The 24,188-nt window shown below is 40.2% G+C and overlaps 1 protein-coding gene across 2 annotated transcripts in view; it reads right to left on the bottom strand.

Annotated features, from left to right (window-relative positions):
• Positions 1-23,632, bottom strand: part of RALBP1 (ralA binding protein 1) — a 33,408-nt gene extending 9,776 nt beyond the window's left edge. The window contains exons 1-2 of one of the 2 annotated variants that reach the window (XM_050315777.1): positions 23,499-23,632; positions 6,215-6,508 (exon numbers count right to left, since the gene is read on the bottom strand). In XM_050315777.1, coding sequence (XP_050171734.1) covers positions 6,215-6,458 — 244 coding nt within the window. In that variant the 5' untranslated portion in view covers positions 6,459-6,508; positions 23,499-23,632. Of the gene's footprint in view, positions 1-6,214; positions 6,509-9,561; positions 9,739-23,498 lie in introns of those variants that run through there. The other variant, XM_050315769.1, reaches the window with a different exon arrangement.
• Between the last annotated feature and the right edge of the window lie 556 nt (positions 23,633-24,188).

The following is a 24,188-nucleotide window of genomic DNA, read 5'->3' as shown; positions in this document are numbered from 1 at the left end:
CATAAGAAAAGTAAGCCTGAAACCTGGTCAACAAGGATGACATTTCACGTGCCATCTGCACCAGCCAGGTCCCCCAAGGCAGCAGGTACCAAGCTCTTGCTTCAACATGAAGCCCCCGTTATACACAGAACCTTTGAGGCTCTTCCACTACCTACAGGCAGTGCCTCTGCTCCAGTGAGGAGGCACTGACAGCCAAGTGCTCTTGCTGCGTGAATAGTTTTGGCTAGAGGAAAATTACCCCCTTAGATAATATGAGAGCACATCATGCATGAGACTACAGGCTGAAATTTTTTTAGGTGAAAGATCTTGCACAAAAGAACCAGAGGACATTTGGCCTTTTATTCTTCCAGTTCTGAACTATACCAGGCTGCTGAGTTTCTCAGCATTATCTCAGCACATCCAAGGAGCCATCTGTATTTTGAGGTCTCCTCGGCAACTCTGTAGAAGATAGCTTTTAATAGCCAAATAAATATAGGAAATGTATTAAAGCATGGAACTACCATAAAATAATTACAATTATTTGAGCAGCTCGCCCTTCCCAGCTGGGACTCTTCCCTAGGACTACCAAACACACACTTTCATAGAAAACTGAGAAGGACCGTAGAACTGTTCCTGTCCAAGTGGATTTTAATATAAAAACGCAAATGTTAACCTGGAGCACAACCACCAACCAGGTCTCCTCCTCTCTATTTACTGGCTAAATAATTCATGGTTTTGTAAACAAAAAACAGAAATGGGTAAGGAAAACCTGCAGTTCATAAACTAAGGACTCAAATCTCACTCTTATAAAGAATTGCAGACGCACCAGCTACAGGACAAAGGAGGAGCACCCATCACTGTTCTGGCTTTGTGAGAATGAGCCGGGGCTGGCACTGACTTTCAAGATGGACTTCGCAGATGTAATTTCCAAACAGAAAGCTGTACCTTCAACAGACGGACCCCAGAACCATTTGCCTCCAGTCCTTCCTGCTGGGTCGCTGAGACAGCTCCCAGTCAAACAGCGTGGGGTTCCACATGCACACGAGGAACATGTCAGCACAGGGGATGCAAGCTTGGAGGTCGGTGCCACCAGCAGAGCTCCTGCCTGACGTGTCTCAGCACTCCATGTTGCAACACAAACCCTGGTGCCTCTCTAGGTCTGTGGTAATGCAGCGCCCGCAACAGCACATTACTGAAACTGGTAATTCTTGACTTCATGAGAAGACAAGAAGCAGCAAGTTAAATGCAAAACCAGCCTTTGGTAATTTGTTTCAGTTAAGTAAGTCAACGAAGTTTATAAATATCTGCTAATACTAATACAGATTTGTAGAGCATAACCCACACATACCAAGAGGGGATTTGTACGTCTCTCAGAATAGCCCAGTTTTCTTCATCCTATTTTTGGTAGTAAAATCATTGCATCCCTTTCACCAGTGATGCAATATAATGAAATATAAAGAACCTAAATTATATACAGAAGAAATATTATCAAAACCACTTGACAAATCAGGTAATTTTAAATGTGGAAACAGTATTACTTACTGTTAGTAAACTGATATTTCTGTTCACTGTTTCCTTCTAGTACTAATAGTCCCCATTTTCCCATCACTCTAATACATGTCAATGACATTTTCCTACATCCAGTAGGAATGTAGGAGACCAGTATTAACGTAATAAATACTCAAATTCCACCGGCATGATGGACTATCTGCCAGTTCCTTGCTCAGGTTTTGTTAACCTTGCTTCCACAAGCATGCCTTCACTGCAGTTATTTTAAATGTGAAGTAAAATGAATAATAAGATTTACTATGTACAGTAAGATTTACTACAAACTTTATCTACTGAAAAATTATAGCCCTTATCTTATGAAAATTATGAAAACCTCTTTTAAAATAATAATAATAGAAAAAATCTAGTGTTACTTTGGAAAAATCTAACTTACAGGCTTAAAAGCTTTGTCATGCAGCAAGGTCACTATCAGGCTATCAGTCTGCCTACTTGGGAATACTCCTCCTGCACTCTTAAACAAAGCTATAAAGTCATGCCATAGTATTTATTGTTTACTCAAAGGGTTGCATTATGTAGAACTGCCACTTATCAAACCTACCACAAGATACTTTTTGTCCATCATGTCTCTCATGAGTTTTAAAGAAATTTATAACTCTACAGCTGATTTGGCTCCCTGGGGAAATCTGCAGGATCTGTAATTAATTCACTGAAAGAAAACATGGATGGCTTTTACATATGAAAGAATTAGTAGGTCAAATATGACCAATGTGCAGTGCTAGCATTAGTTACCTAATTTGAATTTGTCAGAGGGATTGCCTTCCAATTACATACCATTTCTAAGTAAAACTGTAAGGCACATGATTGCACAGTGAGATTGGATAGATGGCTTCTACTTCCTCTCCCTGCCCACAAGATGTATCGTCACTATCAACACAAATTTCCGCCTTACAGACACTACCAACACTTACTATCCAACTTTCAATTAGACAGGATTGTCTTTAATACATATTCAATTCACTGATGTGAGCACAGCGATCCCAAACAAATTCTGCATTCAGATTACTCTGCAGAGCTATGGCAGCAGAGCAAATGAAGCTGAAATAAGAAATTTGCCTTACTTTGTTTTGATTTAAAGTAATCACTGGCACTGAAAGGTAGACTTTTAAACTATTTGCAAATGGTACTTTGCTAGATAAATGCACAGCGGTATATAGAGATAGACAGTAATTTGTCAGTAGAATAGGATGTAGCTACACATCCTATTTATCTCAAAGATAAAACTTGATATGAAGAGCCTCTAACATTTATCAGGGGTAGACAATTCTAGTAACTTGCTTAGTATGTAGATCTGGAAACTGTACTCAGAGCTTCTCCACTCACCAGATGAGTAAAAATAACATTTCCTTTGCTATAGCAGGGACTTGCTATTGTCCTCATCTACTTCCCAAAAGAACAGTTGGAACCCCTGCCCAACATATTAGGGATTTGGCCTTCAAAAATATTTCCTGAAAATTTCAGAAGACCTCACACTACTGATACTACTGTCCCTTCACAAGACAGTTTGGTTTATAATTCAACCACCTCCAGATTTTCCTGAGAATCATATAAAGAATATGAAATTATTCTAAACAAAAAAAAACTGGCTGCATATTGAACCCACCCTGTCCAACAGCATCAATCTCAGAAGTAAAAACGATAAGCAGAGTAAGATCTACCACATACAGACTCTTTATCTACAGAAACTCTAATGGGTAGAATAGCTTCTTCTTCTTAAGTATTTCTTATAACCTTTTTGTTTTGCAAGGATCTGCATATTTTATGACTATATCAACACATGATTACTGACAGGTATTTAAACATTTTACAGAAATCAATTACACTGGTCACTACCTCAGATAATCCACTACTGCCTAAAACAGATCCATTTTTGCTCTCCTGCTGTCACAGCACAAGTTCTGATTCAATCAGGGAACAGATCTGATTTAAAACTATGCCACTAAAAAGAAAATTCCTTTTAATCCCTAATAAGTCCCCTAATCTAACTCACTCTGCTGCCAACCAACACCCACTCTATCACAGAGGAGTGGAGAATAGAAATTAGTGGCTATCTTTCCAGCAGCTGATATTCCATGTAAAAAACAATATTCCATTTAATTTTCTATTATCTCCAAAACATTTCTAGCACTTCTCCTCCAGAATAATTGCTGTGTATTATTAGATTATTGTCATTAACATGAAAAATATCAAATCAATATATTAACCAAGTAGAAAAAAAATGCCTTTTTGCTATAGGTACTAATAATGCAGCTAAGAGTGCATCACTCTTGCAAACAGGATTGACCTGAAAAACTAAAATTAATAACTGTGGGATATTTATCCTTCCCTCCCTATAAACCCTTCTGCTCTTCAAGCACTACTGAAATTTACATTTAGAGTATTATCAAAATAGCCCAAATTACAGTTACACTTTCAGGAGTTAGAATGACCTTGTCATTAGTTCACTAATTGCTAATTCAACAAACATTCACTCTCCATAATGTAATGCCAACTTGTCTTTTTTATATTGACCTGTTCAGTTATATTTGTTTAAGCCCAAAACTACATGATCATGGCAGTTTGTCCAAAATCAAAGCAGGTAGCCAGAAAATACGAAAAGAAAGAATCTGAACATGTATAACAGAATTTAAAAGGTGGAAAAAACTCAAGAATCAGAAGTATGGGAGGAATAACAAATAGTGCTAGAAGGGGAACTCTTAAAATCAGCCATGATAAGCAACTGTAAAGAACTCTTGTCATGTACTCAAGCAAGATGTCTGTTCAGGGTATATTTACAATAATGACTGCTTTTGGACTGCTTGAGATGTACTGAAAGCTTTGTATGTAACTCACTCTTCTATCTGACCAGCAATTACATGACAGATATGTATTAGGGCAAAGAAATGATGAATACTTTTTACATTAGAGCTGCAGGAGGTGATTTGGTTCTTCCCATGTCTTAAATTTGTGTGTTCTTTGAGGGTTTTTCATACCTTCAAAGTTTTTTTTAAGTAACAAGAATTGCTTTACATCAGCTATAAAATGTGTTGCAATCTCTTGCAGAAGAAAGCAGCTGCAGTGCCAGTGTGCACAGACCTGCATGGATTTGCTGAAGAAGCATTTTTCACCTTGAACAACAGCCCTCATTTAGACTATCACCATGAGCCATGCTGAATTCCACCACAAAGAAACCCACACGATGTACAATGCTGACCTCTACCAACCCCAAATTTAGAGGTGTGCAATGCAGAACTATAACTGAAAGCTTGCTTGCAAAAAAAAAAAAGCAACTACTGCTAGTCTGAATTTAGACCTATCCAATGAGCAACGAATTTTCATCACCAATCCAGCAATCTCTATTAGGTTACTGTTGTTTATATTGGAGAAAAACGCTAAGGAACCATTTTTGTTAAAACTTGTAGGAATTTCGACTCTTGGTTTTAACCTGAGGACGCATTTTTCTTCAGGCACACGGTTTTTAGTTAAAACAGCAACAGTCCTTCTGAACTGTGGTAGAAACAATTCCTGCATTCCAGTAAATTACTGAAGAGTAATTTTTTAAATATGTGCATGCACATTACAGTCACCATATTAATTCCAACAGAACACAGTATGCTGTCTCATTGTTTCTGATCTTCCAAATTCCACATGTAAGAAGTAGCAAGATACACTGGCATCGAGGATACAGGTATTGTAGAAGAGGAATAATATTTTGAAATTATGCTAAAACATAATACAAATGTCAGTTAAAAAGCACTAGCACTTAGGATGTGATATCTATGTTTGAGAGACTTGGACAGTCTCTGGTAGTGAGAGTGGTCAGTATCAGCTCAGTATTTCCAAGTGCTTTGTTATTTCGGAATATGTAGAAAAACAGTTGAATAAAAACTACTTCATGTTTCCAAAATTTTCTGCACAAATCTAAAGGTGGAAAGTAAGGTTTCTGTTGGAGAAAGAAAGACAAAGAATGGATTATCTAGTCAAAGCTTTACTTTCTTCTAACCTCTGCTCTGTCAGTTCTGGAAAATTCAGATCTCAGTGCTGGTTTGCATATTTTTGACCTCTGCAATAATACTTTGGCACTGCTGGAGGAAACTGCATGATCAGACTAAACTGAGAAGCGAGAGAAAAGAAGGTCACAGATTTTACTACTCCTCAAATAACAGTGTAGTGTGCACATGAAAACTTGAGACGGTATAGGAGACACATGGAAAAAAGGTTAAAGTTGCTGAAACTGACTCTTCCACATTTACAAGTATAAGACTGAGGTCAAACATACAGTTTTATTTCAGACAGCACCTCAGCTACGATTGAAAAAGGACCTATTTGGAAATACACTTGAAAACCTCCACTTCAGAATGTGAACTGATAAGGAGATCAGAAAAACCCCATGCAAGGCATATACCAATGCATCATTAAAGGATAAACACATTTCTTAGTAACTTAGTAACTCTGGGTACACTTTTGGTACCTGTATCTGTGCAACAAAAAAACAACCAATTGTTTAGCTAAGGTGTGGTTTTTCTGGAAGAGAAACAGATACTGCACACAGCCTATTTGTAACAAGTTAACTTCCTTCACACCTAAACAAGTTCAGGAAAACCCGCTGGGAATACTAAGCAATTTTGAGCAAGAAAGAAGGAAAGAAAAATGAAAAGCAACAAATTACAAACAGAAGTTGTCTACTCACTTCTTTTTTCTTTTTTCTTAAATTTGCCTTTCTTCTTCCCATGCTCCTTTTCATCATCGGATACTATATCTGGAGGCTCGTGCAAGCTGTCATGAGGGGGTGAAGGCTCACCGGTGCGGTACAATCCAGGGAATTTTGTAGGACTGATTTCTTCAGAGCTGGGAGTACGAGCAAGACCCCCACTGTGCTCTACCCGACGGTGTTCACTGGGGCTGCTGGTGGGAGGCAGGAAGCACTCGGTCATTCTGATTCCCTGATATCAAAGCGAAATCTTCTGCTACCTGTCCATCACACCTGCAGCAGGGGAAAATAAAAACAAACCCACACTACTTTAATCAATGAGTTTCAGAACCCCTTGTTCAGAGCTCTTTCCTGAAAAAACAAACACCACCTTCTACAATGAATCTTCCAACTCATGTCAAGACACAGCGACACAACATCAGCTCAGCGTTTGCTGAATCTGTTAACTCCTAAGCCGTATTAACATGAGAGCTGCTATTTTAGCTATTTCTACTTTATAACAGATAAAATATGTATTTAAGTATCATAATATTTTAACAGTTGAAATAATTCTTACACAATTAATAGGCATCTAGCCTATTTATTATATTAACCTATTTATTGGTAAAACTTACTACAAAATAGTCAGCTAACTTCAATTTTTTGACATAACATGGATTTGTCTGGAAGCTCAGTGTTTGTGAGCACTGCCCTTAAGGCAAAGATCATTTTCATCTTTCCCAAGCAGATTTTATAGATGCAAATAAGAACTCGCCTAGCCTGTTGTAATAAGGGGGAAAAAAGTAAAATAAATAGAGTTAAAGCAAATCCATCTTTTAATTATGCTAATGCAAATTAAAGAAGGTAAAAGAATGATGATTAAGTTTTTGTGGTATACAACAACTTTGCCTTTGAAGAGGCTATATCAGGTCATCTGCACCCAGAGGCTGGTACATTTGCTTGAGAGTTAGAGACGAATAAATGCTAATAAAAAAATTACTGAAGGAAGCTAGTACTTAAATTCTCAGCAGTGGAACTTGTAAGCAAAAAACCACTTCCTAGCACAGACAAATTTCAGAAATTCCACAGAACAGGTATGTTGTATGGGACATCACACCTCTGGAGTCCACTTGGCTGAATTTGGCCCCTAATATCTAAATGGTCACCAAGGATTTTGTTGTATTTTGTTATATTTTTAACTGATATCAAATATCCCTCTGCCAAGCTTATTTGATACTGTGTTTAAACAAGTAAATGGCCAGCTCAAATGAGATTTCACGAAAAATATCCAGGTATAAAAAGCTTCAGAATTAATAATAATGGCACTAGACCACCAGGGGCTTCAGAATTACAGCTATCAAAAAAGGCCAAAATTTTCAACTGTATAAGCATTTTCAGTATTACCAGTGACAAAGACTGGCAATACTATTGCATCTCATCTCAGTATCAGAACTATCTGTAAAATTCCTGCACAGCACCTGTTTGCATTTCATCACCAATCACTCAACCCTGCTCCAAGAAAAACAGAACCAAAACCACCCCACCAGCAGCTGCTAAACAACAGACAATATTTCAATAATAATTCATGGAATTAAATTAGAAATATTGCATAAAGTTTTTTTAAGTGAACAGCACGGATGGCACCTACAAATCAGTCCATGTTTAGAGTGGACAAGGTGGGCAAGTGCACAGACCATCACTCAGGAAAATGAGGACACACAGACTTTGCTTCTGGAACCCAGCAGAGCTTCTGGGATTAAGACAGACTTAGCCCATACATTCCACAACACTCTTCAGCAGTACTACTCAACTCCTGGGGTTTTATTTACAGATTGGTAGCATACAGAAAAAATATAACACAGAATTGAGTTTTGCCAGGTTAATAATTAGAGATGTGTCCAGCTAAGTGGGTTTTGGGGATGGTGGTTGGTTTATTTTTTGGGGGATGGGATTTTTTATTTTAATTTTTTAATTCTCATCCTTCAGCTCTCTGTATGCAGATCAGAGTGAAATTTTAATGTACGTATGCAACAGTACCTTACTACAGGAGATCACTCACAGTGCTTATGGAAATTATCAGTTACTCAGATCAGAATTTGAATAGGGCACAGTGAGAGACAGAATTATGATGAAAAACAAAATATTCATGAGGTCTTTTAATACTGTTCATTCTTTATTCTGGTTAAAGCAGAGACTGGCTAAAAATAAAGATAATGGCATATATTTGTAAATGCAACAAATTAAGACTGCACTTAGGTTCAATATTTTTTTATTTTACAGCTTAAAGAAGGATTACTTTCCTACATGCATTGTTTCTGAGGCCTTTAAATAAGGGAGAAATTCTAGAATGCTCAAATTATATCATGATGTATCAGCAGAATGAGAGCCCACTGCAAAAACCTCTTCCACTTTTACTAATGGATGTTAATGTATTACTGCCATATAAATCCACACCTTTCCTCTCACTTTCACAATTTTTTTTCTGACAGAACTAAATGGTGCAACTGAAAAAATCAGGGATCTTCTAGGCATTTTGAGAAGGAACATTTCCAACAGACTCTTCTGCCAACTTCTCTCTCTCAGACTTGACCCTTTCTTCCCAATCTGTTACAGCTGCAGTCCTGCAGTTCCCCTCTGTCAGGAAATTTAAGAGCTCACTTCTGCCACATGAGGAAGGTCATACTACTTCTTCCCCCCCTCCATTAACTCTCCCCTGCCTCCAACTGCAGTAGTTTGCTCTCTCAAGGTCCCTTTGTGAGATGATTCAATTTGCTGACTGCTCCAACAGGCTTCTGCTGCCGAGCTGGCGTGTGGAAGAGCTCAACAAGCACCAACAATGACAAGCAGTAAAGTGGTAGAGCCACAATGACAGGAGTGCAACCTCCCTCTTTGGGCAGCTCTGTTTTGTGATTCTGCACGCAAAGCTTCATCTCCTCAGACTTCAATTAATTTGCACTATCTTTGTCGCAACATAAAGCTTTGATTTCTTTACCACCCAGAGTCAGTACTCCCACGGTTCTTGTCTTGACTCAGTACTCTTTTTTTCACCCTTAGTGTATCACACGCATCATGATCCTCACTTGCTTTGGTCTCTGTGACCCAAGCTCAGTCTCCCACTTTCCCCTCATCTTGTTCTTTAGGTGGTTTCTACTCTCCTGCTGCACACTGCTTCCTTGTAGATAAACTTCTCCCTTTTCTTCTTCTGTTTCTTCTATCCTGGATGTTGTTTGCTGCTGCAGTCTTTTGTTTCCTCATGATTACCTACTTCATCTTCTCACCTTGGCCCCATTTCTCCCACAGGCTCTCAGTCTCTCCCTAGTATCACAAGAAGTCACCTTCTTCCTTACCTCCCTACCAACAGGACACTCCTTGACTCCCACCACTTCTTGTTCACTTGACATTTGATTCTTCTTCCACAGGAGCCACAAATGCATGACAGCACCAGAGAGCTTCTTGCATCTCCTCAGACCTAGCTACTTTTTCCAGTACTCCCAAATCCAGTTTCTTGAACCATCTTCCGGCTCAACATTGAGTCAAGCCTGCAGAATAACTGAATGTCAAAAATAAGCCTTCACTGAACATATGCAAATTTGTGACCTTTCCACTATACCCCAATGAAAGACTAAGTTATAAGAGATTTTAAACATGGAAGTAATGTATGTCACTAACACAAACCTCTTACCCATCCCACCATCACCATCATTCTAGACCATACACCAAGCACGGGAAAGTGGGTTGGGTAAAGGAAGGAAGATGCTTGCATAGGCAAAATAATGTGGTTTTCCAAGCGTCATTTTTGAAAATAACTGAACTGTTTCCTAAAAAAATCAGTCTGAGTTACATATCTAGTAAGTAAAGATGAGGATTAGAAAAACCACAGAAAAGGGAAGACAAAGAGACATGACAGCCAACTTTAATAGGTCTCACTTGTAACAATGTGTCATCTAAGCACGAACACATTAAAGAGAGGCACAGTCTGAAAGATCAAACTCACAGCTTTTCATTCACCACAGAAGGCTCCATTATTTCTGTTTTGCACTGAATCTATTGTGACTTTCTGCCTTGTAACCAATTGCAACAGCAGAAGCAAATTAGAGCAGGTGATTTCATGCACAGCTGTTATTTTGTAAAGCTGCTGGGCGGAATGAAGGAGTTTTTCTGCAACAAGCATTATGCAAGACCACATGTGAAGCACAGTGGGTGTCCCCAGGTCATTCCATTTTGGCACAAACAGACACCTTCTGAATATCTGGGTGTTACACTGAAAATAATCCCAAGAAATCAGTAATCAAAGGATGAAGGCAGAGTGGGGACACTCACTCAGCTACCAGTACCTGCTCTATTGCAACTACCCAAAAGCAAGGCGGAGAGAACACCAACACCTCATCATCACAGACCTTCAGTCCAAAAGATCTGGACATGTTTAAGAACCTGATATTACTTGAAGAAATGAGGCGTATCAGGTTTGGACAAAAAATTATCCTAGTAACAAACACAGCTCCATTTTGGAAAGTAATGGACTATAAGAGGAAAGAATAAAAACTATCATCTGTGGTCTAAGTATGTAAAAACACTTCAGAAACCATGAGTGGTACTCACGTAACTGCTGAGACTTTTGAATAAGATGAGAAGTCTGAGTTAGAAGTTATTCACCAAGACTATACAGGATCTGTGTCACATCTAAGTTCTGTATCTATTGAACTTTTTACAACATACTAAAAGGTTTAAGACAAATCACTGCTTTCACTTGAACACTTCTTCAACTGAATGCTGCCGTACAGTCAAGTGTCAAAATGACATCAGAGGCCATCTGTTTAATTTAACAAGCAGTAGCCAGGTACAAAAACAGTGCCCTTTCCTTTCTTTAATAAGGCAACATAGTCATGAAAGGAGAAGGAATAGGGAAGTACTTCATGCAGACAGGCAAAGCAAGTTTAAATTTCCCAAGTCACGAGTAATCACACAAACACAGCATTAAGTAACTCCCTTGTGAGTCACACACTCTTTATAGCTGGCAAGAATTAAAGCCTCAAGAAGGGACTTCACAAAATTTTTTTGGATAAGGAGAATAAAATACAAACTGCTCAGCAGCATTCAGCTGTTAAACCTCAGATTACTTGACAGCATATGTGATCCTACCAGAATGCTAGAAAATTGACTTCGAAGGAGAGTGTGCAATCATACAACTGAAGTCGCAGAGGAGCAAGCTGTATATTTTTCAAAAATAATGCCAGCATCAGATCAGCTCTAAAAGTAACATAAACAGCTTTTGTGCATTCCCTCATTTACCTGCAGGCGGATAAAGTCTGCCGCAATCACAGCACCATCCCAAGTATTTCAAGTTGTGCTCTGAGAGCCCATACCAGCTCAGAAGGAGCAATACACTAATACACAAAACTACTCAGCTGTTGACAAGCAGTGAGCTTTAGACCACATCCATGTTTGAGTGGACTCTTGGAGGAGCCAGCTCACGTTTAGAATATGCAGTTGTATCCAGGTCATTCCTTATTATTGAGGGTATTTCAGCTCAGAGCGCCAATCTTAAAACAAATAATTAAATAATATCCTAGATATTTTAGAAATACCAGAAACAAGGTTCCCAATCCCATTACTATAAAGGCTTATATAACTGCATGAAGATAAAATCTCCAGATATGTGGTAGATCGCACTTTCCAGTTTGGTTCGCTTCAGGGGAAACAATACTACAGCCCCTGGCCTACAAATTCTGTAGAGATCTCTCAGGATGCAATTCACAGGCTGTTTCCAATAGACATCTTAGGAAAAACAAAAATTGGATTCCTGGGTGTTGTGTGTATGTGTGTTGAGTGCTTTGCTCCGGAGAGAGTACACCTGAAAAGAGACGGACCATAACTGCCCAGGAAAAGCCCCTGCCCCATGACTCTGCCCCTGCAATGGCTATGCCACCACACTGCCTATTTTTACATAACATCCTACTTTCCTCATGAGGGATGATGGGACAATTTACATCATACTGTTTGTTCTACAGCAAGCTAAAGCAGGTAATCTAGGAGAAAAGTCTAGGCACATATCTTTGTTAGAATAACAACCATAGCCTTATACAGAGGTTACATAAATTATGCCACATATGACTCCCATGTTCATTCCCATCCTTCAGGGATATGCCAGCAAGCCCTGCCACACACCTTTCCTCAGCTGAATCAACCTTCATGGAAGCAGTTTCAAAGTAGAGCACTGTATTATGATCACAACCACACATATAAGAAGCATTCTTGGAAATAACTGGCCCAGTAATGAGCTGTTTAATTGCTTTACATCACAATTTTCTCAAGTAACAAGCAGAATGTCTGGGCTCCACATCAAAAGGCAGGTGGGCACTGTAACCAGGCCTGACTTCTGACTAACCAGTCACCTCCACTGCAACTACTACTGCCCACACTGAGAATAATTTCTCAGTCTTCAAACTTCTCAGGAATGTGCTGGTCCACTGTTCAGGATTCCCTATTTTTACCCCCTGTGAATCCTGCTCCTGGTTCCCATGGTCTTGTCACCACAAAGTAATCTAATATCTCCAGTAACAGTACTCAAGACCAGTACACTAGTATCCCACTCCACAGTTTAGTCCCACTGCCTCCCAGGCTCAGTCCCTCTCTATCAGCTTCTTCATTCCCCTCTCCTGCAGTCCAGTTCCTCCACCATCAGGACTGTACCTCATCTATCTCACAACCTCCTCCTCACCAAGTATTTGCTCACCACCTATACCTGTGCAATTCCAATTTCCCCATTCCTGTTCTCCACACCCAGTGTCTCATCTAACCTCACCTCTTGGCTGCTCACTGTTTCCCAGGTTTCCCTTGCCACGTTTTGTTTCTCCCACACTCAGTTCTAATTAAGAGTTCTGAAAATTATGGGTCACACATAAGCAAGGAAATCTGGGTTGTCTTCTCCAGCCAAAGTTACAAATTCTAACCTACAAACAGCATTAAAAAGGTTTGCCTCATTGCCCAAATATTTGTTATTACAGAAAAGAGGTATTTTTTCCTGCTAGATGAATTCTCAGAAACAGTTTTAAGAATTTGTTAGTGTTTTTGTCTGAATTTTTAAATACCAGCCTCTGAAACCCAACTTTTCAGCCCAGATGTGGTAACTTGATAAAAGCTGAACTATTGAGACCTGAATTGAACATTACCAACTGTCCTGCTAACAGCAAACCATCCTATACTTCTAAAAACACCATACTGTGCAACATACAGAATACCACTGTTGCTTAGACTGGCCTTAGAATTATTCCTGGTGTGACAACCCTGCCCCTTCTCTCCTGTCCACCTGCCCAAATTCCCACTTTTGTACAAGCACTAATGCTTGTAAAACAGAAAGTTTTGCTTTTACCACTTAACAGAGGAAGGCAGGAAAAAACAACAAAAGGTGTGCAGTTTACTTTCTTAACAATCACTATAAGGACAGTATCACTACAGGTTTTGTTTGCCCTTGGGACAAGTTTTTCCACAAGTCACATTTTCTGACAAGTCTTTTGAAGAGTCATCTAATACCTGGTCAGCAAAGGTCTGCAGCAAGTGGTATTGGCATTGATGATTTAGCAAATTAAGACTAATATTTATACTTTAATCAGTTCCTGAGCTGAGGTTATCTAATGACACATTCCCCCTTATCAAAGATTTCAACTACAGCATTGTCCAGTACCAACATGAAGCCAACTTGAGAGTTGCTGTCAATTTAATGGAGTCCCTGAAAAAACCAAAACATCCTAAACCTGACTGTTGAGCTGAATGTACTACAAATGCTGTTATAAGAGCAAGTGCTATTCATCAGAGTAAAAAAAATCAAAATTAAGCAGAAGAGAAACCAATGGATTTGGCATAAAATATTTTACTGGAGCTTTAAGTTTCTGCTACTCTTTCAAGAGCATCTACAGACTAACTATGACAGAGCAAACAACAGAGAATGGAATCTAGTTTCCCAGAGGCCAGAGCTCTGTGCATTCAGTTCCACCACCCAGTTAAAAAGCCTAGTTTTGAGTTTTGTGAGGGTTTTTTTAAGAGTGCACTAACACATACTAAAATGCTAGAAACGACAAGGGTAAACAGCAATTATTACAGACTCTTTGCTTTGGATTTAACATTGGTAACAAATGCGGGACATGCCCACGCACCAAAAACGTGTAAAATAATGCACTGGCATTTCTGTGATAGCAGTAATTCACCTGAAAATGCAACAGCACCAGTGGAGATACAGTAACACACGCGAGGCTCCTGCCAGCAGGTAGAGTTCAAGCGCTGTGGAAATCCTGGAACACACTCAGCTGACAGGTACAGGCAGACACCGCTGCATTACTGTCATCTTTCCTACCTGTGCCAATTACAATGAAACCAGAACTGATGTGCCTCCCACAAACATCACTTATCTGGTGTCTGCTGGTTAGTCCTTTGACAGCCACTTGCCACCATCCACCAGCACACAGAGAGTTCCCTATGGATGAAGCCCTGTTACTCTTTGTCAACTGCATAAACTTGCTCAATATATGGAGGGAATGGCAGAGCTCTCATGCTGCACGGAGTACCGCACGCTGAATCCAGACAGCGCCGCTTTTTTATTCACTACTGAGATATTATCTCTCAGACTGCATATACAAAAATCAATTAGAAGTACCATGCTTCTTCACTGAATTGTGATCATGATTTTATTCATAGAATTTTCTAACAGCATTAAATAAATTTTACAGAAGTCACTTTATAATCCTTTAACTGGAAGATCAGTACAAACTATCTAGTTTAGCTTACCAAAGGCAAAGAATATTCAATTCTAAGGCCTTATCATTCCCAGAAATAAGCAGTGTTTGAAAGTATATTAATGACACACAAACCTTTAGGGTTAAAACTGTGAAAATTAAGTTCCTTACACTTTACATTGAATTTTTGACACCATGTATTGGACACAGATGAGGAGATCTATCAGTTACAGGCTGTCACTCAAACTGACAACTCTGCAGCATAAGGAGAAACTAAGAACAGCTTTGCTTGGATCTCTTCAAGTGATACATGACACCGATGACCAGTTTCCATTCTTTTTCGTGTTTAAACCCCTGCATGTTCCAATGTAACAGGCAAATCATATCCAACTTTTTGTGAATATTAAACAGAACTACAGTGGTTGAGATAAAATCCATTCTAAAGTAACAGAAGAAAGGGAAAGTAAAGAAAGATTTTGATCTAGAAAAGCTGGTTATGTAACAACTTCTCTGATTATTTTTACTGATTAGACATTTAATAACTATGTCTATCTGCTGATTATTTTTAGTGATTACTTGTTCACTCTGTTTATCTGCATCACCTTTGTTTTTGGCTTAAGAGCCCAAGCTAACATCAGTGGCTATTGGCCTAGAAACCAAAGCAAAAGGAAAGATGACTCCTTATGCTTTCACTTGTTGTTTTATTAGGCCCATTTTGAGTAAAATCAAGTGCAAGTTGGGTTGCATGCAAATGTTTTCCCAACTTAACTATAATGGATCGGAGAATATTGTTTCTAGATAGGAGAATACTGTGCTCCTAGTACAGCAGTGTTTACCAAGACCTTTATTGCAGATGCAGCTTTACACACATAAAGAATTTCTTTTCTGATGCAGCTTGTTTCACTTTGAGATCTGTTTTGAGACATGCCAACAAAATAATTGTTTTGTTGATCCTTGTTATGTCTATAGCAGTGGAACCTGCTGCAATTGATGTTGATGTCTGTCAAACTCATGCTATATGGAAAAGCCTTTTTTTTTTTTTTTATTTTTAGCATGGTATGTAAGTTTCTACACAGGAAAGAAGACTGTATCATTTCCTCTTTTCAGACATATTCCCATCAATGCCAGTGACAACTTTTCATCAACATCACACGAAGTATTTAGCCTTTCAGCAAATTTCTGAAGTTTCAGTTATTTTTTCAGTACCATATGTAGAGATGGGATTAACAAGTTCTGATTTCCATGTCTGCCTCAGATTCACTCAATACCCGAGGGGAAAGTCAATTTAAATATTTACAAGCTCAGCAGATTATTAATCATGATTAACATCACCACCTCCAGGGCTGAGATGTTGCAAAATGTCATGCATGTGAACACAGAAAACATTCACAAATACATCCAATGCAAGGTGTGGCATCTTGGGACAGCTGCTGGTCTCTTCAGAGAACGGTTGGGAAACAGGAATCTGTCATCCATCATTCATTAAAATGCCAATTACTGAAACAGCAGCAGGACCCACAAGTTCACAGTATTTGTCTTCTATGCCAATTTACCTACCCAAACAGCCTTACAAGAAAACTTACATAAAACACTAGCCCTCTATAAAATATATATAAACATCCTTAGAATTTAAAATTAAATTCACATATGTTTTCTAAAACAGGTTTCATTCAGTTCAGATTGAAGCAACTACTGTACTAATTTTCAGCAATCTTATGTCTTGAGAGTAACATAAAAAAACACATACCTTAATAAATACAGACTGATTGATGTTTCCAACTTACTTGCCAAATATAATAAAAATGAACTGAATAATAAGACAAATAAGACACTAAAATTATGTATGCTTCACATAGATGGAGAAAAAGTTTAGTATTTGATAGCACAGGACCAAACAAGTTCTAACTGCCATTCCCAAATCTGTGGTGTAGTCTTGCCTAAACATAAGTCATGCTACTTTAATTAAAATTAGGGTGGGTAGTTTAATGGTAGTTTAGTGGAAGCCTCACTACATGTAAGGGAAAAGACAGCCATTGTCCAATCTGTCCCCAAAAAGAAGGTAAACTGCCTGCACTGGTACAAGGCAATTATAAAAGTGGTGAAATCCTTTCTCTTAAGTTCTAGAACCCACCAACTGCAATTACCCATTGAAAATATCCACTTATAACTGACTGTTCTAATCATACTCACTAACTGCAAACTTCCGTGACACGCATTTGTGTATCTTTTAGATGTCTTCCAATTTGAATGAAATAACATATTGAAAACTTACTTAATAGAGGATTTATAAAGAACAAGCAACCAAAAGAAAACAACAGAAATCCACAAGCAAGTTTGATCATAAAACAAATAAAATATCATAAAACTGCAGCACACAAAAGGAGTGATGCAGATAAAACTGACGCAACTTTTCCATTGCTTTTTGGTAGAGTACACAGATTTTGGCATATTCAAAGACGCATTTGTGAAAGACATGGCCAGAAATTTAGTTCTTAATTACTGTTGTGGAGGAACTTACATTTAAATCTACACCTTAGTATACTAGCACACTAACTTACTGAACTATCCGGACTGCAAAGTAAGAATTCCACATATTCATCACTTCCTCTTTCAGTTGTAAAGTTGCATTTCATTTCCCTCAACAATGCTTTAGAACCCTTTTCAAAACATGACTGCTAAAAACACACTTGCTCACCAGTGGTACACACCGTATGAATTTTGGAGAACTGCAACCCCAAATTTCAGGATTATAATTTCAGAAGCATGACCTGTGAAAGGTCTCTGTGTCTAAGATTAGATTGCAAGTGGCCGCTACAAAGAAAACTTACAGAATTTGTAAAGATTAAAACATGTAAAGAACAAGAAAAGCTAAAACCACTAGACTGAAATAATCCAATGAGTTTCTGGGTAAATCTGTTCAATCACTTGCTGTTTTCCCCCCCAAGCTCTTACAGTTTTAGTCCATTCAATCAATTAAAAATATCCTATAACATATGAAAAGCTCTTTAGGCTATCTAAAAAGAACAGCACTTCCTTTGAAGCCACCACAATTGAAAATTAAAAGAGGAGATGAAACTTTTCTTTGAATCCGATTTATTAAAAAAAAAAAAAAAAAAAAGGTATTTTAGGTTTTGTACAGATAAGAATTATGCTTTTATATAGCATTTGGTTCACAATATTAAAATCTACTGGAGTTAAAGTATTACAAATACAGTAAAATATCTGCCAACTTAATTATCCTTCATCAATAGTTATATACTAAATTAATAGACTCAGTATTAAGTATGTGAAAGCAGTATATTGGACATAGAAAAACGATAATATTATGGACTTCCATAGTAATATGATAGAAGATCACTACTAATCCCACGAAATGAGAGTTTCATTGCTGGCATGTTTAGCATTACAATTTACATTTAGAATTCAATGTCATTGATGTTAATAAAAATCAGTGAAAATTGATTTTCATGCTAACATCCAAAAAAATTCTGCACCTTGACTGGTGATGCTCACATTTAAAAAGCTCAACTGGGCAGGCTAGAAATGTAAAGTAGCAATAAGCCTCATTGCCAGGGTAAGTTAAATGCTAAACTTCACAAAAGTCATTAGAGGATAAACATTAAAATTATAGCTCCAAACTCTTAGGTGTAACTCCTATTTTACAAAGTTAGGTATAGTTTTAAAGAGGTGATATCCCCGCAGAATTCTTACTAAATGTTTTGTGAAAAAAAGAAGCTGCAGTTTTTGTTAGCTGTGGCAGATCTTTTACCACAAGTGTCAAGTTAACAGTATTATCATCATACATTGTGTTTTTAAAAAACATGTATCCACCTCAAGCTCTGGTAGTACCAGAGATAGATGTTCAGTCCCAAGAGCTACTTTCTGCCAGATGTCTTGTCCTCTACCACAAAGATCAGTTACTTGTAATACAAAAAGCCCAGGCCCCTTGCTGAACTGTAAAGCAGGAAGCAAACTTCATGAGCTGCCTTAACCTAGATCACAGAAACACACGAAATTTTCACTCTACTGAGGATAAAAATGAAACAAAAATACATTTTATCTACACATAGGGAAGAGTTATTCACTGCTAACAAATGTACAAAACAACCAACCCAAAACTAAATTTGTTTTCCTTAAAATAATTTTCAGCTTGGTCCAAACTTGCGTTTAGATTAGGAATGTCAAACCTTACCACCAAGCACTCGCTCCTCACTCTTTCCTTACAGCAGCCATCTGGCTGTTCCCACCTCATGCAAACAGCCATCACTCATCCCTTTCTTTCCTTGTGTGCCTCCAGAGACCAGAATAGCCAGTCTAAAAAAGCTCTGTTCCTTGTGGGCAAGAAGGAGAATAAAGGACGCAGTATGGCAATGAGAAATCTGCACCTACTGGTCGGGAAGCTGCTGCCTCCTCCACTGTGCTGCAGCAGAGGGCAGGGCCTACTCCCATGAAAATGCTTAACCCCCAGCAGACAAAAGAGTGCATCTCTGCACCTTTAGATAAGGTCTTCCCCACCACTGTGCTCTGCGTTGGGCTGTAGCTGGCAAGAATCATTAAGCCATTCCCTGCTTCCTCCAGGGAAGGCAGTAACCTGGATGGAAGCAAGCCACGGATTGTTTACAAGATCACACTGTAAATTAATGTGTAACACCATGGATCATAAAGCTTCTTTAAAGAAATTTCAAAGTTACATCAATTGCTTGAAGTTTACATTTCTATGTATCTTCCTTAAAACAAATGCATAGATGGAAAACTACTAACAATTAAGGGTACACCAATACAGATGAAGTGATTTAAACACTTCAATTATTATTATATCAGAATAATTGCATCATTTTATTCTGCACATAGAAAGCCACACTAGATTTGATTATTTAAAATATAACATTTCTCTACTAATGTTTTTTGGTTTTGTTTTGGGTTTTTTACTGGGCTAAATATCACATTAATATTAATACACATTAACATTTCACCATACTAACTCTGATTTACATTATTATTGTTGTTTTAGCATCTGACAAGCACTTTTTCTTTATTTGTAGCATTATTATTATAAAAGTGGTGGTTATTAAATAATTAGTTGCTATTTTTCAGTCTGAATGCTATGCCAAGCCACTTCTGGAAGAAACTGGGACATCTTCGTTATCTGCACTTTCGTTTACTTAGTATCGCAGAGCTAGATAAAGAAAAAATACCAGATCATGTTCTCCATTAAAACACATTTAATTACCAAAGGAAATACTACCTGTAGGTACCGAGCTGACCACTTTAAACACTGGAATCTCATGTTTTTGAATTTGCAGATCTCAGTCTCCCACACATAATTGGAATTCATCATTAGTCAAGAAAAAGAGATGCCTACTGCTTTTTTAATGCACAACTAATAACAAACAACACTAAGGACTCCAGTTATTTTTCACAAATATTTTTGGTCAGACATTCTTCCCTACTAGTGTCACAGCACTTTACTGATGAAATGTAAATAAAATACTTTTTCCTAGTACATTACCTTCTAGTAACAGGACAGAAAAAACTAGAAGCTCTTTGGATATATCAGTGCTGAGTGTTGCGCGAGCTGACTACCTGGATCACCACTCCTTACTTGGGTAATATCATATACATCCTTCCACATCCCATTTCCCAGCACCTGCTCCAAGTAGGCAGTCATCCCTCAATTTCTACTGCAGCCTAAAGAAAAACAAGGAGCACTGGATCCCTGCTGTTATTCAGAGACTTGCTGTTGCCAGCACCATCAAAATATTTTTCAGTCTATTATACCTCCACAGTTTCACCCAAGTTTGTTTTCCCTGATGTCAAACTCAAAAGGTGAGAGATGTCAGGATGGAAAGGATAAGTATGGACAGGAAAGAAGTCATACTGTTCCTTTCTCTAAACTCAACCTGCATCCTTACCCTTCTGGTTTTGGCCATGGCAGAGAAAGGATGCACATCATCTGGACAGCAGTCACCCCTCAACACCACCATGTCTGGGGATGCAGCCTAAGCCTCCCACTCCATAAGGTACTTCCAGCCCAATTATGGGCCTGTTTGATGTATTTTAATCTTTATTGAGCAACAATTTGAAAACTGTGGTCCATGAGGCTCTGGGGAACAGTAGAAAGAGATAATGAATTCTTTAGGTGAAAATCTGAAGCTGGCACATGGCAAACCATGACTAGTTTTAAGGGTAGTGAATCATTCACTGCTTCAACATAATCAGACACATTAGTTCAGAGAAAAGCTTAGTAGATTTTGCTATACTATACTACAATAAACTGAAGGTAAGTGTCATACTATATTTTGGCATTTTGAGGCCAGCTGCATGTCACCAAGCTTTGCAGAAGGAAAGTAATTTGCATTTATTGCTATTTATTGCTGAACAGCAGTATCTTCCATGTTAGTCTAAAAACAGCCTGTAAGAAACAGTAGTGTTTACTCATGAAATATGCAAACCTCTTCTGTAAGAAAATGCAGCTAAAACATATTAGGGAAGTGTGCCTAAAGGGTACAGCAGAGATCAGAACCCCAAAACTCACGCACATCAGCTCTGCTTTAGGCACACCTGCAGAATAAAGCCGTGCAGCTCTGAAGCAAGAACGCAGTTATTGCAGTTCTAGGACAATATATTCTGGTATAGGCATGCACATACAGAAATGGAAATAAGCTTCCCCACAGAAAAAGAACTTTCTTCCCTGCATAACTACAATCACACCAGGGATTTTAGAGTGAAATCTTTACTTTGGGAGAAAAAAAACCAAAAACATTAAACCAAACCACAAAATCTACCCTTCCATCCCTGAACACACCTTAACTAAGACCGAACGATGCCAGAGTGGCACTTGGAGTATTAAAATTTGGAGGCAGCTATTTGTATCTTCCATTTCAGATGTGGGAAGTCTAAAGAACACAACTTATTTTCTCCAAGACAGAAACAAGATCCTTAGAACTGGGAATGTAAGGTTCCCTGCTTCTCCATAACAGACACTCTATTTTTGAGGTAATTACCTAGAACAGTAGAGCAAGGGGTTTAATAAATTTCAAACACTCAGAAGTACTAAACACTCAAAACTACAACAGTTTGGAAGTGCCCTTTTTTTATTTCTCAGTAGAAAAGAGTCCCCCAAAAGCATATGTCACACACACTGTATGGACTATACACAGCCCCCACCGATATGAGCTGAAGAAGCCACACGGCATCATTCACCACAACAACACCTCAAACGACATCAAAACCCAAATCCAAGGGATCTAAGAGATCGCTCCTTTAAACTCATTAATACATTTACAGCCATTACAATCCCACATCATATCCAACAGAGCCTCAACATCATCCTGAACAGGTGCATTATGGCAGTGCTGAACTCTCAAGCCTCTTCCAGGTGAGAAACACGTTTAGGAATGCAATTAGGGCTGTTCTGCTGTGCTGGAACAAGGGACCTGCACAAATCCATCTGGTTTATGCAACTGGCAAAAAGGCCTTAACCTGCTTTTTTAAATTATTATTTCCCATTAAGGGAATCCAAACCACACCATTCTCATGAACAGACACTTTCAATATGGATTGCTGATGTTTTCTTTGTCGCTTGTTTTAACATACATAAGCACTCAAAAGTAAGACCTGATCAGTGGGTCATGTATTTGCTCATACATCACACACACACTGACATGGTCCTGCAAGTGTTCAAAGGTCAGGCTGGATGGAGCAACCTGGTCTAGTGAAAGGTGTCCCTGCCCACAGCACGGGCCTTGGAACGAGATGATCTTCAGGGTCCCTTCCAACCCAAGGCATTCTGTGACTCTATGATGTACAGTAACACACACACTTTCTAAATAACGTTATCAAGCAGGGAACAGCATCCTTAGCACCTGTTAACCACACCGGATGTGGAAAAATGACAGTAAGTTTTCTGGTTTTTATGGTGTGACCTTTAGGAGAAGGTAAATGAATAAAAAAGCCTGATCTCTCCCTCCCCACCAAAAAAAAAAAAAACAAACACCCGCCAACCCAAAACAACACCGCGGGGAGCCAACCCACAGTCCAGCAGAGCTCTCATCCGAGACCGAGCTACGGCGAACCCCGCACGGTCCAAAAGGAGCAAACGCTTCAGCAAACAGGTCGCACAGGGCCACCGCTCCCGCAGGGGCAGGAGGGTCAACACGGAGAGGTAAGTGAACACGGAGAGGGAGAGAGGGAGGGCGGAAAGGGAGAGAGGCAGAGAAGGAGGCAGAGCAGGGAGGGACGGAAAGGAGGAAGGAGGGAGGGAAGAAGATAGGGACAGAGGGAAGGAAGAGCGGTAAGAAGGGAGGAAGAGGGAGACGGATAAGTGGGTGGAGTCCCCCGCGGCCACGCCCCGCGCGCGCGGGCAGCCCGGCCCGGCCCCTCCCCCACCCGGGAGCCGCGCGCGCCGCGGGGCGGTGGCGGCTCGCGCCGCTCGTTGTCCTCCCCCCACCCTTTCCTTTCCTTTCCCCCGTCCCCGCCCGCCCGGACGCGGAACGGCTCCCGCGCCCCCTCACGGAGGTGTCGGGCCGGGCCGGCCGCCCCCCCGTGCCCGCACTGACCGTCGGGGGTCCCGCTCGCCGCGCAGCGGCTCCGCCTCGGCCTCAGGCGCGGCGGGCACGCCCCGCCTCGCGCCCCATCCCGGCGCCGCCGCCGCCCGGCGCTCGCAGGCACGGCCGGGGAGCGGCGCGAGCTGCTGCCACCGCGCGTGCGCGCCGCCTCGCTCCGCGCGGCCTGGAGGGCGGGGCGGCAGGCGCTGGACTCCCCTTTCGCGGGGCAGGACGGGAGTTGTAGTTCGTCCTCGGGGACGCTGCCGGCGGGGTGCGAGGTGGCAGCTGCCGCCGCACTACAGCTCCCAGCAGCCCGCGCGTCGCGGGGGCGGGGACGGTGCCTCTCCAGTCCCCCGTGGCTGTTGAAGACGCCGCTTGAGGGGTGCCCGGCCTCTCTCCCTCCCTCCCTCCCTCCCCGGCGGGGACGGCCGAGATACGTGTGTGGAGCTCTCGCAGCAGCCGCTGAGGGCCGGCGGTCAGCGGCCCCACCGCTCCTCTGGGCAGGTTTACACGAAACGCGAGGGTCGTTGGTCCTTGAGCCAGCAGTGGCCCTTGTGACCAAGAAGGCCGGTGGGATCCTGGGGGACGTTGGGAAGAGCATTCACAGCAGGTCAAAGGAGGTGATCCTGCCCCTCCAGCCCTGGTGAGGCCTCATCTGGAGCGTTGCGTCTAGTCCTGGGCTCCTCAGTACAAGAGAGACAT

This window comes from Myiozetetes cayanensis, unplaced genomic scaffold (assembly GCF_022539395.1).
Source record: "Myiozetetes cayanensis isolate MyiCay16 unplaced genomic scaffold, myiCay2020 scf1, whole genome shotgun sequence".
Lineage (NCBI taxonomy): Eukaryota > Metazoa > Chordata > Aves > Passeriformes > Tyrannidae > Myiozetetes > Myiozetetes cayanensis.
This window is presented reverse-complemented; position numbering and strand designations above follow the sequence as displayed.